General features: G+C 41.6%; 2 protein-coding genes across 4 annotated transcripts; one reads left to right on the top strand and one right to left on the bottom strand.

Annotated features, from left to right (window-relative positions):
- Positions 1 to 1,342: 1,342 nt before the first annotated feature.
- gltpa (glycolipid transfer protein a) lies at positions 1,343 to 9,406 on the bottom strand. The gene is made up of 5 exons (XM_017451682.3): positions 9,061 to 9,406; positions 3,895 to 3,953; positions 3,651 to 3,784; positions 3,113 to 3,263; positions 1,343 to 2,606 (listed from the first exon to the last, which is right to left on the bottom strand). The coding sequence occupies exons 1-5, from the start codon at positions 9,161 to 9,163 to the stop codon at positions 2,424 to 2,426; spliced, it is 630 nt and encodes a 209-aa protein (XP_017307171.1). The 5' UTR covers positions 9,164 to 9,406; the 3' UTR covers positions 1,343 to 2,423.
- Positions 9,407 to 10,282: 876 nt separating this feature from the next.
- tchp (trichoplein, keratin filament binding) lies at positions 10,283 to 15,351 on the top strand. Of its 3 annotated transcripts, none has more exons than XM_017451604.3 (13): positions 10,283 to 10,420; positions 11,110 to 11,302; positions 11,421 to 11,631; positions 11,709 to 11,765; positions 11,870 to 11,938; positions 12,056 to 12,223; positions 12,301 to 12,413; positions 12,503 to 12,569; positions 12,690 to 12,862; positions 12,998 to 13,079; positions 13,876 to 14,061; positions 14,256 to 14,399; positions 14,628 to 15,351. In XM_017451604.3, exons 2-13 carry the CDS (start codon positions 11,118 to 11,120, stop codon positions 14,658 to 14,660), a joined length of 1,488 nt encoding a protein of 495 aa, XP_017307093.1. In that variant the 5' UTR covers positions 10,283 to 10,420; positions 11,110 to 11,117; the 3' UTR covers positions 14,661 to 15,351. The 3 variants fall into 3 exon arrangements, with proteins under 3 accessions (XP_017307093.1, XP_017307092.1, XP_047005611.1); XM_017451603.3 differs by having other exon boundaries at positions 12,050 to 12,223; XM_047149655.2 differs by lacking the exon at positions 10,283 to 10,420 and adding an exon at positions 10,883 to 10,902 and having other exon boundaries at positions 12,050 to 12,223.
- Positions 15,352 to 15,541: the final 190 nt, after the last annotated feature.

The raw sequence follows: 15,541 nt of genomic DNA, 5'->3' as shown, positions 1-15,541 counted from the left end.
GTCACACCTTAAACATATACTGAATTCACCATTATAAAACACTACTGTAATTACTGCAGTGAAGGTACACAGTACTGAACTCTACAGTATTATTAAAAAAGGAAACAGAATTTAAGGTCAGATCAGCTGTAACTTTGAGTTGACTGTAAATGAACAATTACTGTAAAAAAGGGGGGGGGGGTGTTTTAAAGGGAACCCCGACTGTGAAGACTTGTGTGGTTTATTAGATTCACACTGACTTCCGCTATATCAATTTGATATACAAAAACACTCTAGACATCAGGTTTAAAAAAAAATAATCGTTTCACTCGTAGGCCGCGATTGCAGTTTACGTCGCAATGCATTTTGGGTAATGACGTCAGATGGATGCAACGGTCTTGATTCTCCAGCGACCCTACAGCGATATAAACATGCCTTCAGCCTTTTCAATCTGATTCCACATCTTCCAGATCTCCATCTAGGAGGTGATTTATTATCTATCCAGAGTACACTTGTTTTATTTAGGTCCTTGAGTTGACTCTTTGAGTTGAACAAGCCCTTACGAGCAGTCACATATGTAAAGAGCTCTGATATATCCTTTACTGATAAGTAATTACTGCATAGGAGAGGTGAATATCAGGGTAAACAGGTGCTGTTGAGCGCAGACACGGCAGCAAGAGCGTATTAATGCAGGAATTGGAGAAATTAAATATGTTTTGCTGTTTTTTTTTTTTTATGCTGACACTGGTTGTGAAGAGCCAAAAGAGTTGACTCATTGGTGAACTGAGCCAAATGATCTGACTCAAAGAACCAGGATTCTATGTGTGTCCTGTGGTGTCACACCCTCTCTGGTCACTTAATATCGTGGTAAACCACTGCTACGTGATGTCCCTGGACATACCATGGCAAGTAGATCTACAGTGGAGAAATGCGATCTGGGATTTGTTGTTTTTTTCAGCACTGGTCAGATTTTTTAAAAAGGACATGTGTGACACCTGAAGGATAAAGTGCCAGTATATCAGTGAATAAATACTTTGCATGTTAAATAAGTGGGACATTTATCCTACAATTTCATTCAAATTCAGTTGTTGGTTTTTTTTTTAAGGTATTTTTTTTATTGTATTTTTCCTGCAGCGCCCTCATGTGTTCAGCTGTTGTGGTGCAGTTGGAGCAATCACCTTCCTGAAGGTGAATATTACAGTACTAAATAGTATGCTAAATATGCAGCTCGAATCTGAGGTTCTGTTTGAGCATAATATTTAGTAAGCTAATACGCTACACTCCTCAGGATATTGTAGTAGCTATTTGATGATCAGGTCTAATTCATGTTTATAAAGAAATATCACATAGCAAACGAGAAGAATGAGTTACAAACACAAGTGTAGTTTTATTGCGCATCATTATTAACTCATTCACATAAACATCATATCATTCTCTCTCTCTTTCTCACACACACACACACACACACACACACACACACACACACACACACACCAAATAGATTTAAAATCTTGTTAACACCACATGACTTAGAAGTTGAAATGAAAGCACAACACATAACCAAACTTCTGAGTAAGAAAAGCATTAAACCATGCACAAATTCAACAAAATTCCATCATCTTTCAGCATTTATCAATTTTTTTCCAGCACATAAATCGTTACAATTGTACTGTAAAAAAACAAAACAAAAAAACAGCCTTAACAACATACCACATAACCTCGGTACCATTCACTTGGATAATGAATCTGCAAGTTTGTCTCTTGCTAATGTGAACGTATGGTCATGTGACTGAGTGGGCAGTCAGATATGAAGCTTGTTAATTACATGATAATAATTCATTCATCTTTAGTAACTGCTTAACCCTGGCTACTGTCACAGAGGTTATTCCAGTAAACAGAGCCGAGCCAGCTAAATTTTTTGTTTTGTTTTTGTTTTTTAAAGGAAAAGGCAGACGCAACCAAAAATAATAACTGTGGGAGCAGGCAGTATTATTCAGAATTCCTTGCGCAATTAAAAAACACACTTCTAGTGCTGAGTTACTGACTCCTGTCCATCTGTTGCTTTGCACAGTGTATTGGTCCTCCACTATCCTGTAAGTAGAGTCACCATAAATGTATTAGTCTTTTTTTTTTTTAAATAAATATAACGTCATTTCCAATAATATGTTAAAATAATTTATAAGGAAACCTCATTGAGATTCTATCACATGTCCACTTGCTGTGACTCATTACTACTTTACACTGAACACATCAAACTGACACCTGTATTCACACAGCAGTGTCCTGAATAAGAGTCAGCACTCTCCATCGGGATGGGCCACATTTCCATTACAGAACAGAAAATAAACAATAAACGAGAGGCTCCGAGAAACCCTGAGAGAGATGTGGTCCAATCAGAACACAGATCGGTCTGATGAGAGCCGATCAGAAGGCAGAACCACAGCTCAGGCTTTGTACTCGAGCTCGGCGTTCATCTTGGTGTACATCTCGTAGATGGCGTCGATGGTGGCGGTGAAGTTGATAAGAAACTGGCGCACTTTGTCCAGGCAGTCCTCCTCTTTAACCTCCCGCCCTTTAGATAGCGCCTTCAGGAAGTCCGACTTATACGGCGCAGCATACATCGCCGCCTAGAGGAAGACACGGGAAATTACTAGCACAGGTTTGTCCATTTTATCCAAACAGGTAGAATATATTTTTAAAAAAAATTAAATTCCATTTTTCCTTCATGCTGTTGTTCCTGTGTTCTATTATCTGGCATTAAATAGATTCTACAGCACCTTTTGAACCTGATGTGTATTCACCACCTGTAGTGAATGTATGATTACCACACATTGGACTCGTCAAACTAGTTACAGTCACACGACTGGTCACATGGTATGTACAGGTGCGCATTGGTAATTTGTAGGTGTAGTGTTTAGCTTGATCATCGATGTTTTCTTTTTGTCGGCTCACAAGACTGAAGTTCACAAATTCACAGATTAAGAGAAAGAAACTGCAACCAGGAGCAAATGGTGAACATCCTAAAACAAACTACAACACTGAACATTAAGACACAATAAGCACACTATGAAGGGTATGATGACTGTACTGTATGTCAGAGGGGGATAATAGTGAGTGTGTAACGCGCTCTTACTTTGAAGAGTTTTTGCACGAACCAACTGTGGTATTTTCTCAGCGAGATCTCATAGGCTTTAGTGATGTTCACTCGGATCAGGTTGGGGTTGTTCTCATCCTTCTCACCGTCCACTAAACTCTGCAGGAGGACCTGAATGAAGCGCAGCCCCCTGAAACCATGAAGAACACAAGTCTGTCCGTGAGAGCGTCTTCAAATACTAATACATTATAACGGGAATGGGCATGGGTGCAATACCTGAAACAGCAACAGGAATGGGAACAGGAAACTAGGAATGGGAATAGAAATAAGAACAGGAATGGGAACAAAAACAGGACCGAATGCGGAAAAATGGACAGGAATGTGAAAATGAACAAGGTCTGAAACTGAAATGGGAACATGAACAGGAGCAGAAACAGGAGTGGAAAAGAAGAGAATGAAAAACAGGAATGGGAAGTAAAATTGGTCTACTTTATCTTATATGATATCACGTAAACCCTGAATACGTGCCATATTAATCTCATCTGTTTACTGATATTATTGTATAAAACGTCTTGACCTTTTGAGCCACATGAGGGAGAGTGTAGCTCCTACTCTGGGCCACTCAGCCGTGTACATCTCCTTCTCAGCCTCCAGGATCTGCTGCAGCGTCTTAAATCGACTCGGGTTGCTGTCGTACACTGCCTTGATTTTCTTAGAGGGAAAAAAAACATGTCACAGTTAGACCTTTAAACTCAGCTGAGCTTGTTTATCTGCATTCTGTTGTCCCTGTGTTAGGTGTCTAACAGCTGAAGTACACTCACGGTTATGTTCCCAGCGATGTCAGCCTTAATGGGGGCAAAAACAGTGGAGCCGAGACAATCTGCAAAGAGACAAAATAAAGTGAGCGCATGCCGGCCAAACTGTTTAAAATGACTAACACATGCATGCATGCATTTCAATGCTCATCCTGCACTGATTAGTCAACTCAGCATTATGGATGGAAAACTTCCAGTAGGAACAGCATTGTGAAGACTAACAAGCCCAGAACAAAGTTCTGGAAAAGTGTACATCAGTATTTGGTTTTAAAAAAATATCCCAAATTTTGCTAATCCTACAACGCAACAATGAATCCATTATTACAAAATATAAAGAAGATAGCGCTACCTATGTAAGGCCGTTCAGTACATGTCAGTACAAGATGCCAAGGATAACAGTCAGTATGATACTACTGCCACCATGCTTCATTTGGCTTTGCCCAACAACGTATTGTGTAATTAAATTTAGCATGTTATGCTAGGTTTAATATGTAGCTTGTGTTTAGAAAGCTAGCTAAATATTGACTTCTGGAATGTTGTCTTCATTTTAAATTTCACTGAACTCTGGCGACAAAATAAGCAACGATCAGCCAGCTGAACCTCATCGACGCCAATCTTTGAGATTTGTTCTGAACTCGGACTGACCTTCAGCATTCGGTGTATGAAATAAAGGGCTGAAGTACGTCGCTGAATAATTGAGCACCTTTAGAGAGCATGACAGATTTGTGAACGCAGCGCCGCCGAGTCATGAATTTTTCAGCGCCCCCACAATGGAGAGGAGCAGGTTATCGGCAGAAATCAGGACCTGACGTTAACGAGCTTAACGTACACATGCACAAAAGAAAAAGACGCATCGTAACCCGATTCTGTCAGACAGAATGTCCAGTTCCTGCTCGTGTTCATAATCAGTGAATAAGTCTGCACGAGGGGAAATGAAGGGTTCACTGAAGTGTGCAAAAGCTGCAGTCCCTATGAGCTAGGGGTGATTTTGATCAGACGTTCCTCTACTTTGATTCAGTGAGTTTAATACACTGAGCTTTTTTTTTTTGTGGATGCTAGGTTAATTTTGCTGTTTAACATTATTGGTGTGTTATTTTCATCAGGTGCAAGACAGTTTTTCTCCCTTTGCGTTATGTTCTCGGTTCTTAAGGTGATTTTAGTGATTTGATCAGATGCTTAATTCTTAAAGGGAAGGAGAGGATCTGATTTGATTAGACTAGCTATTCTTAAAAGAAAGAAGAGGAGCTGATGTGATTGGAAACTCACTTCTTAAAAGGACATAGCGGGGCTGATTTGACCAGACACTTGGATCTTAAACGGAATGAGAGGAACTGATTTGATTGGACACTGTGCTTAAAAGGGAGGAGAGGAGCTGATTTGATTGGATGTTTGGTTCTTAAAGGGAATGCGAGGAGCTGATTTGATTGGACGCTGCTCTTACATGGAAGGAGAGGAGCTGATTTGATTGGACGCTGTGCTTAAAGAGAAGAAGAGGAACTGATTTTCACTGCTCTGCACATCAGGTCACAAAGATGCGAAACAATTTAATCTTGTTTTTGTGTGTACTAGTATATTATTAGGTAGTATATTGAAGTGTCCATGATAACAAACTTATGTCTAGCATTACAATATTTTGTCTAACTGATTTTCAGTGTCTAATCTAGTCTAGTCTGAATGTAATAAATGATCCTTATGGCAGCTGCAGATGTGCAACAATTTGGCAGTCAAGTATACAGCGATCTAGTATATATTTGAAAGTATGTAGGTGACTGAATATTTCGAATGAGCCCCATGCAGCTGGAGTCGGACGTGTCCTGAAAACTGATCACCAGCGTTGGTCTCACAGCATGGTGGGGGATCTGAGCAAGTGTGTCCTGCAGGGACAGAGTTAGACTAGCCGGCCGCTGACAGCCTTCAGCACACACACTGCTGTCCACCCTGGGGCCGGGTCGTGTCCTATTACGCACCAGTTCTTCACCTTTTCCCTTCACCTGGCTTCTCTTTCCTCAGTGTGAACGTGTTCATTATAAGTGAACCATTTTGACTGCATTCACTCATTGAACAATGGACGATGTGTTGTTCTTTCTCTCGTTTTTTCTGCACAGTTCAGGCTTGCTAACAATCACTCCAACACCCTCACCCCACCACACACACCTTCGTCTGTGCTTACACATAGTGAACACTAATTAATTATGTCGCTTTAACACTGGGGTGTCAGAAAGCCGCAGTCCCAGAAGGCCACTCTCCTGTTTAGTCTTCTCTCAGGTGCTAATTATCAGCTAAACCGATCCAGGTGTGTAAACGAAGGTGTGTGTCTGTGTATCCCAGGGGTCTATCTAGCATGATGTGTGCCTAAGATAAGTGCTAGACTAGAGCTGCAACTAACAATTAGTTTAGTACTTTTGGTTATTTTTTCACTTAATAGGCATCATATAAAATTTAAATGTACAACAAATCTGACACGTTAATGTAGAAACATTATGTTTGAAGCTTCACCTTTTAATCGCATGCGTTTTTTTCCTCAGAATGGAACGTGTCATAGACATGTCTTCAAGTATTGTTAAGATTTTTTTTTCTGAAATGTTGGAATGTTATATAACTGCAAAAAAAATTTCATCTTGGTATATATTACTGCGATGCAATTATACTGATATATAGCAGACCAAGAACAAGTTACGATGTGATACAGTCCAGCTTCAGCAATGGTTATGACTCATAACTCTTCCATATTAGACCTTACTCTGATAGTGTTCTTCATGCCCTAAGTCCATTCTCTGAACTTCAGACTCGGTCTTTGGGTTGGGAACACCAGCACAATGAGGCCTGGCATCTAATCCGGACGTCTGGTTCAGGTGGCGAACCCAATAGAAAGAGTTTTTCATATGCATGAATAGCACAACGCCGTGAACAAAGCCGGCTTGGACGGAGCCCAGAGCAATCCGACACCACGCCAATCAATTTTCTCAACTTAAAATCGAGACCAGATGATTAAGTTACCCAAGCAAACGGGACTCTTGAGTGGCGACTGATCCGGGGAAATCCGATCCAAAAACAAAAAGTGAATAGTGGCCATTTGTGTCGCAGTTAGGAACGGAAAATCCCACAAGGCTGAAAATCAAGCTTGACACTCAGATAAATGGTGCAGACAAAACAGTTTTTTTCTTAGGGACTAGTAAACGTCAATGAATTGATTAGGGAGAAAGTAATAGTGCAGGTACTCCAATAGGTATGGGCCAATATTGTATTTTCACATCATAATCACAGTCTAACATTTTATCATTTCTTTTATATTATGGTATTACAAACTAGCTTGTGAGTTACAGAATATATTCTCATTGAGCAGAATTATATGTTTATTTTGAGGCCCTAATGGGGGGACTATATTGACTCATTGATTTTTAGTTGTCAATGCTTAACAATATTATGTGTGCTGAATAAGATCAGAGGAACTTGCCTAGTGGCTGGTTTAACCATCATTAATGTTTCTTAGCCAACAGAAGAAAAAATAATACTCAAAAACTTCCTGTACATGTAAGTTTCTTTACATTCCTCACCTGTATTACTACAATTCCTATTAGTTTCACTGTAGTTATTATACAAGTCCTAGACTCATTACTCATAACTCATTACTGAAGAATATGAGAAGGCAAAATAATCAACGATGACATGGTGTGAAGAAAAAGAATAACTGTTACCAGCTGGAAGTTGATTATTTTCCTATAACAGCATGCCCTGAGTGTTTTATTCCTATTACACCACAACAATTTTCAAAACCTACAAATTCTTATTTATTTAAGAACACAGCTTACTTTTGTCCATTTATAGTTACATGTAATGTTGTGGAAAGTCTGTGGCACGAGGTGATTCCTGTTATCTCTTACATTAGCAGGTATAAACAGTCATTCCCTCACCAGCTTCTCTCAGAGACTCCTTCAATTAATATTAAATAAACATCCCGTCACAGAAAATATCACCATATCAACAATTAAGCACATTGAAATGTGGTATATTAATGAATAAATATTCAAGCGAGGGCATTAATATAAACGGTTGATTTGCAGCTGCATTACTGTCCGTACTGCTGTTATTTTTTAATTCAATAGTATAATAATAAGTTGGCAAGTAAAGATAAGTGATTAATCAGGGATTTAAAGGGTTAAGGCAACTGTAACATAGTACATAAATAAAGACATTGAATATATTGGCATAGAGAAATTAAGCACAAGTCATTTATATATATTGCAATATTTGCAATACTGATACACATCCAGTTCTTTTATTAGCCAGAAATACTGCATTCTGATAGAGTGAAGAAAAATAAAATCCAGAAATACTGGGTATAGAGGTGCACCAGGTGTATCCATATTTCCATATATCCATTTTTACAAGTAATAATACATTTTTAAAAATTGAAAAAAAATATATAAATAAATAATAAAAACATTTTTAGGTGGTAAATAGTTTTGTATTATTGCCCATCAAAAAAAATAAAATAAAAATGGAGATATATTACTTGTTGCCATATGGCAACACCATGCAATAAAGGGTTAAACATTTACTGTAGGCATATTTCTGAACATTTTAAGCTCATGGTTTGATCATTTGACACCCTAATAACGCTATAATTCATAATAATAATAATAATAATAATAATAATAATAATAATAATAATAATAATAAAGGCAGAATGAACAGTCCTGGGTGTGTTGTCCAACCTTTCCATTTCCATTCAGCTGTGTTTCATCTTTATTTTTTGCTAGCTGATGAATGACAGGAAGATTAGCAGTTAATTACTGAGCTGAGTAGCTGACACAGACCATTAACTGAATTATTTTCATGAACACGTTGAGATTTAGACTTGAGCTTTGACTTGCACTGACGCGTCAATGTTGAAACTCGTCCTTAAAAGTTCCGCGGCGATGGACAGAGATAATGGCCGAATCCCAAACGCCTCAGCTCCCTGCGCACGTGCACTAACACTAATACAGTAGGATCTCGTTGATGAGCAGGTGTGAATCAGTGGTAAATAATAAACACGTGATCTCGGGTGGTGGCTTTGTTTTTGACATGCTGTACAGGTTTTTTTAGGGGTGGTAGTCAGTGCGTTCCACACCCTGCCTAGTGCACTACGTGTCTGTTTGGGACTGAACCGAATCGATTAAAGGAACTTACCGAAGAAGGGCGGCAGGTAGGAGACCGCCTCGAGGAAGGGCCGTGTTTCCACCTGTCTGTCCGCTGGGAGCTGCTTGAACTGGTGCTCCATCAGAAGAGCCATGACGGCTGAGGGGGGGAAAGAAAACACAAACTGCCACAGGAAAATCTGTTTTTTTGTTTGTTTGCCCTTTTTTTTTTAAAGACGCTATTATTAAAAAAAAAAAAAAAAAAAAAAAAAACTAATAAAAAACACAGAGCTCGCGCTACCTCCGAGCGCCGATTATTCGACTGCCTTCTGTATTTAACCGAATAAACGACTGCAGCAGCGACTGGAAGCTCAGCGATTGTTTCAGACCGCAGCAGCTTTTATTGAACAGGTGTACAACTGGAGAGCCAATCAGGTGAAAGGAGGCGGGGCGATCAGTGTAGTTTTACCTGTTCCACAGTATTCTCTCTCACACACACACACACACACACACACACACACACATATATATATATATATATATATATATATATATATATATATATATATATATATATATATATACATACACACACACACAACATACTGATGCATCTTTAAAGCGTTACTCTAAAAGCTAAATAAAGGTTCACCACCTTTCATGTACCTTAAAAGCTGTACCTTGATGGTTCCACTCCGGTCAGAAGGAAAAGTAGCCTACAGTTAGGTGCCTTTATTTTCAGACAGTATTGGCTATATGGGTCTCAATAAGGAGGTGTGGAAAGGTTATACTGTTAACATTATATTTCACTGGTAAATAATATTCACCATCTCACTCAAAAACCTTTCCATAAAGCACAGATGTTCCTGCACTTTGCTTCAAGTGATATCGTTGTTCTGTATTTATACATTCCAGCTGTGCAGTATAGAGCAGCACGCACAGCCCTTTACATACTGTACACAGTGTAACATTATGCCCTAAACACTGGGACTGTCACTCATCACAGCTCCAAGCTCCTGAGCTCAGGGTACTGTCTGTGATGACTACTGAATTTAGCTACTTAACATTTACTTTTTTATTTATTTGTTTATTGCTATTTTTATGTACTGAATGTATTGTGCCAAATGGGTACTGTAGTCTTCCGTGTGTGTGTCTATCTATCTATCTATCTTTCTATCTATCTATCTATCTATCTATCTATTAAAACGAGAACGCGTTGAACCGGTTTGACCCTCACCGCGCGCCGTACTGTAACCAGGAAGTTCATACGGTAACCAATAGAAACAGGAAGTGGGTGTTGAGTTCTGATTTGTCCGTTGGAACTGGTCAGTTTGTTTAGATAATTAAGACTTATTTTAACTGAACAAATCGAGCAGAAGTTTCCAGAACCTGCAGCTGAGCACTGTGTCGCGGTAAGGAAATAAAAAAAAAAACACAAGAAAATAAATTCCTCCTGTTAGGTTAGCGCTGAATTAACGAAGTTTAAACCGCTGAACTGTGCGCGCGCTTGTTCAGCTAATAAGAGCTAGCTGAGGATGAGTTTATGATTCAGCAGGGTCACGGGGTCACAGGGTCAGCTCTGCTGTTCGTTTTCCTCATTAATCACTTACTAGGACTGGTGTAAAGTGTTTATCTACTCCTGCTGGAGATTTCTTTCTTTTATGGAAGAGTCTTTCTTTTATCTCAGTACAGCATTCAGTCATAGTCACAGAATTAAGCGGTTTAAAGGAGCAGTTCGGACAAATGTTCACAGTGTCCAGTTTACGTCAGATGAAGCCTATCATCCAGGACATGTTCAGGGATTAAAGTTTACTTCTTTCATTTTTACCCTGGAGCTACCAGGCTAATGTAGCTACCAAGTCATGGAAACCAATAGCCACCAGTTTAGCCAGCTGTAAATAAACACACTGTTCTGACATGGTTTAGCATGTATACATACACAATAATACACTCTGATCAGTAACATATCTTCAAATGAATCTTCCCGTCCAATAATAATAGCGTTTTATTTCTAAGGACATTTAAATAAAGGGAAAGGAATAAAAGCGACAATATTAAACAGTAATAATAATCGTATTTGTGTGTGACTGTGTATTTTCAGGCTGAACGATGGCACTGCCGACCCTTTCCTCACGCTGGACGAGCCGGACTGTGGAGCGTCAGCTGGTGCGTAAGAGAGAACAGGAAGCGCGGCATCTCCAGCAGTGGCAGATGCACTCAAAGTATTTTAAGGATCAGCAGGTTCGCAGCAGTAAACAGGCGCACTGGAGCTCGCGCGAGTCTTATCAGCGGAGGTAATCACGGTGTCAGGAGATGAATCTGTCCTCTTAATAAAATATTATCCCAAGTCCATCACCTTGACATCCTAATCGCGCATATTTCCTGAAAACGCTTTCGTTCTCTGTGTGTCAGCATGTCGGCGTTCTGGCGCGAGCGTCTGCAGGAGGAGAAGAAGAGGAGCGTGGAGGAGCGCAGGGAGCGTCTGAGGAACATGCTGCAGGAAGAGAACGCGCAGCTAGAGGCCGAGCTACGAGCCTCCTCCCGATACCAGAGCACCACCCTCAGGCAGCAGCAGGCGAGGGCAGAGGATCTGCGGTCAGCCCGCGAAGAGCGCAGGAAGAAGGTGATACCGCCTACATACTGCGGTGCACCGTACCGTGTCCGTATTTAAATCTTAACTGTGGTGTTTTCTCTCTGCAGCTTGCACAGGAGCTTCTAAAAGAACACTGGAAGCAGAACAATCCAGAACTGCGCAAGGTGAGCGTGGGAAAGAGTGTATATAACAGCTGGGTCACCTCACAGTGCTGTGAATGTGATGATGTCATCACGTACCTAGGTATAAGTGTGTGTGTGTGGTGCAGGTGGAGTCGGAGCTGCATAAAGATCATGTGGTGAGCCAGTGGCAGGTGCAGGAGCAGCAGAAAAAACAGGTACAAAATGTTTACTTTATATCACAGCATCTTTTCCAGAGACTGAAAAAACCGGCGAGTGATTTAGTTGATGGTGTGGTATTTATTCGCTTTTCTCCTTTAACCCCCAAGGTGGAGGAGGAGGCCGCGCAGGAGAGACGGCGTTTTGAGAACGAGTACGAGAGGAGCAGGCGGGAAGCGCTGGAGAGGATGAAGGAGGAGGAGGAGAGGAGAAAAGAGGAGGAGAGAGAGAGAGCCGAGTTCCTGCGCCAACAGATGGAGGAGCTCAAACTCCGAGACGAGGAGGTGAGTTAAAAAAAAACACTCCTGATGAGGGGGCGAAATAACTTCATTTGTAACGCACGCGTGCGTGTGTGTTCCAGAGTCGGCGTCTGCAGCAGGAGGAGGACGCTCTGCAGGCCCGGCGTTTGGAGGTGGAGCAGCTGGAGGAGGACCGGAGGAGAGCCGAGGAGAGCCGGAAGAAATCTGAGTTCGGGTGAGAGAGCGAGACGGTGGCGTTTGTGCCTGTGTGATGATGTCATGCTGTGACGTAATGGGGATTTCTGTGCTCTGGTGTTCCTGCAGACGTTTCCTGACCCATCAGTACCGAGCGCAGCTGAAGAGACGAGCACAGCAGGTCCAGGAGGAACTGGTGAGTGAGACCGCATGGAGAAGAACACCATCTTCTGTACCAGGAAAAATACCAGCTCTGAGTCGCTTAGCTGAGATATGAGACTGCGCTTCCCTTGTGTCTCTCCCCGTCCGTCCTCAGGAGGCGGACCAGAGGATCCTGGCGGCGCTGATGGAGGGCGAGGATGAGGAACGGCGGGTGGAGAGCGCGAGGAGGGAGAGGGCGGTGGCCGATGTGGCGTGGATGAAGGAGGTTCTGGAAGAGCAGCTGCAGCTGGAGAGACAGCGAGAGGCCGAGTTCGACCTGCTCTACAGGTGAGGGGGCGGGGTTCATTTATATTCGGGTTCAGGTGTCAGGGTTTCAGTAAAATCACAGCACAAGCTCACAGCTTCGCCATATAACGTGTGTGTGTGTGTGTGTGTGTGTGTGTGTGTGTGTGGTCCTATCAGAGAGGAGGCACAGAGGGTGTGGGATCAGCGTGAGGCTCAGTGGGAGAGGGAGAAGAGAGCCAGAGAGAGACTCATGCATGAGGTAAACTATATCTCACAGTGTGTGTCGTGCCAATAATCGATTACACACTACACCATGATATTCACAAGACTTCGAACGATTGATCAGTTTCGCCAATTTAAAAACAAAAAATCCACACCTATAGTTTTTCCCGGTTGCGTCCAGCTGGGAAGTGTCCCTCGTCATTGTACAGTACGAGAGCGGCCTCTAGAGGCGAAATGAAAAACTATTTCAGTTCAGTTTGGATGTATATCTTTTATTTATTTAATATTTGTTAATAGTTAATATATATTAATATGTATATATTTATTTCATTTTAAAAAGTGCAGTATATTTTCACGGTGCAGTCGGTACTGTTTATTTTTGTAATAAAGTTCAGCAATATATTTTTTTCTTTGAGTGTTATGTTTTCGGTCTGTATCGGGTGATTAGTCGGTTATGGGCAGGCAGGTACCGGCCGACTTATTTACCGGTCGACCTCTAAAATCAGTACACGTCAGAACATCATCACTACCCCTGTGTGTTCCACTTGGGAGGAACTTTCTTCTTACTGCTAATGAAATGGCAGTGTTCTGATGGTCATCCAGAAAGATTCACAACAAGGACGCATCGATAGGCAGCATGATTTAGCCTTCTCACTGGGTTGTTATTTTTTGAAAATGAGTCATATTGTATGAATTGGATGAGCAGTAATCGTAATTGTATAATCAGTAATTATAATAAAAGGATATATTTGTGTACATTATTGTGATATTGTTATAAACGGGGCTAAAGAGTTATCAAAATATATAAATCAGTAACGTGTGTGTGTTTAAAGGTGTTGAGTGTGCGTCAGGAGCAGCTGCAGGAGCGGATGGAGGAGAAGCGCAGGGCTCGGGAGGAGTGTGAGAGGAGGAGGGCGGAGCTTCTACAGCACCTGGAGGAGGAGGAGGAGGAGAAACGACAGAAGAGGGAGGAGCAGGAGCAGCAACGTACCACGCGCATGCACGACATCAACTCTCAGGTGTGTGTGTGTGTGATTTGCAAAATATAACCATCACAGCAGAATGAAGTCCTCCACTGATGACGTGTATATCCTAAATATCAGAATAAACCGTATAACCTTTTCGTTTATATCCGGTTTGAAAAGCACGAGAGCGTTTATTCTACTGTTCCGCTCCTGAGCTGGTGCTCACCCACTCTGCATCTCCTCTTAAGGTGGAGCGGAGGCGCAGGGAGCGGTGGGAGGAGCAGCGAAGACTCGAGCAGGAGGAGGCGGAGCTGAGGGAGGGGCTTAGGCTACAGGAGGAGGAGCTGCGGCTGGAGACCGAGAGGATGACTCGAAGTGGCTACGAGGAGAGGGTGAGGGGCTGAGAAACGCTGTGTTCTCCTCAGCGTACATGAAGTGTTAACGATAATGTCGTGCTCAGTTAATGATGCTGCGCAGATGAATCCTGGATCCTGATTGGTCAGAAGGCGTTGATTGATTTTCTGTAACGGCAGAGCTGACAGTAGCGCAGGTTTATATTAACGCGCTCGCTCTGACACGTTATGTAACTTTTTCTGACTCGGGGTTTGTCCTTGTTGCAGGTTCGCAGCAGACCTCGCTCAGCCTGGACATGAGGACATGAGGACACGCCCACTCCGCACACATGATGCTCGCCGTTGTTGTTTGTGATTTTCCGGTAGAGTGTGTGAACAGTGAATCAGGTGTGTGTGTGAGGACAGAACACTCCACACTGAAGTGTGTGTGTTAGGCATGTGCCGTTAACGTTTCAGCGTCCTCCATCAGTAAATTATTTTTAATTAAAAAGAATTTCTCACTCAGTGACGGCTTCGTCTGTCCTGGTTTTAAATTTGATCAGCATTATGACATGGTGTATTTTTTTTATAACCAATGCAGCACTTTTTCTTCAAATGTTTAATTATATCCAGACAAGCGTCCGTCGGTGACCTCTGCAGCAGACGCTAGACACACGTGTACGTTATGTAAACGATCGTGACGTCACACTATCAGGTTTGCTTTCAGCTGACGGAACTGAACTTATTTATGAACAACATTGAACATGCTGAATATCGTAATATTGTGCGTGCCCGGTTATCAGCACATGCCTAATTAACCCAAACCGCACCACTGTGTGTTGTGTTAAACCTAGTGCTCGATTAGCTCGTGACCGGTTAGCTTTATACCCTCACTTAATGTTTTACAGAAGCAGACAGATGAATTCACCATGTTTTGGATCACTGAAATGTTTTGTGTTTGTATAAGTTTGTATGTCGCAAATGTTTAATTAAATATGTTTTTGGCAAAAAAGTGCTCATGACCATGATGTTTATAATACTAACTATAATTAGGCACATTCTAATAACGATTAATTTCAGTGTTGTTATTGCAGACGCTTCAAAGTACCAGAAAATCATTCATAAAATATATTTGAAACGTAAAACTACTTAATGAAAGGTAGCACAGGATCCATCCAGAATTATACCTTGCCTCGTGCCGA

This window comes from Ictalurus punctatus, chromosome 22, assembly GCF_001660625.3.
Source record: "Ictalurus punctatus breed USDA103 chromosome 22, Coco_2.0, whole genome shotgun sequence".
In the NCBI taxonomy this organism is placed as follows: domain Eukaryota; kingdom Metazoa; phylum Chordata; class Actinopteri; order Siluriformes; family Ictaluridae; genus Ictalurus; species Ictalurus punctatus.
This window is presented reverse-complemented; position numbering and strand designations above follow the sequence as displayed.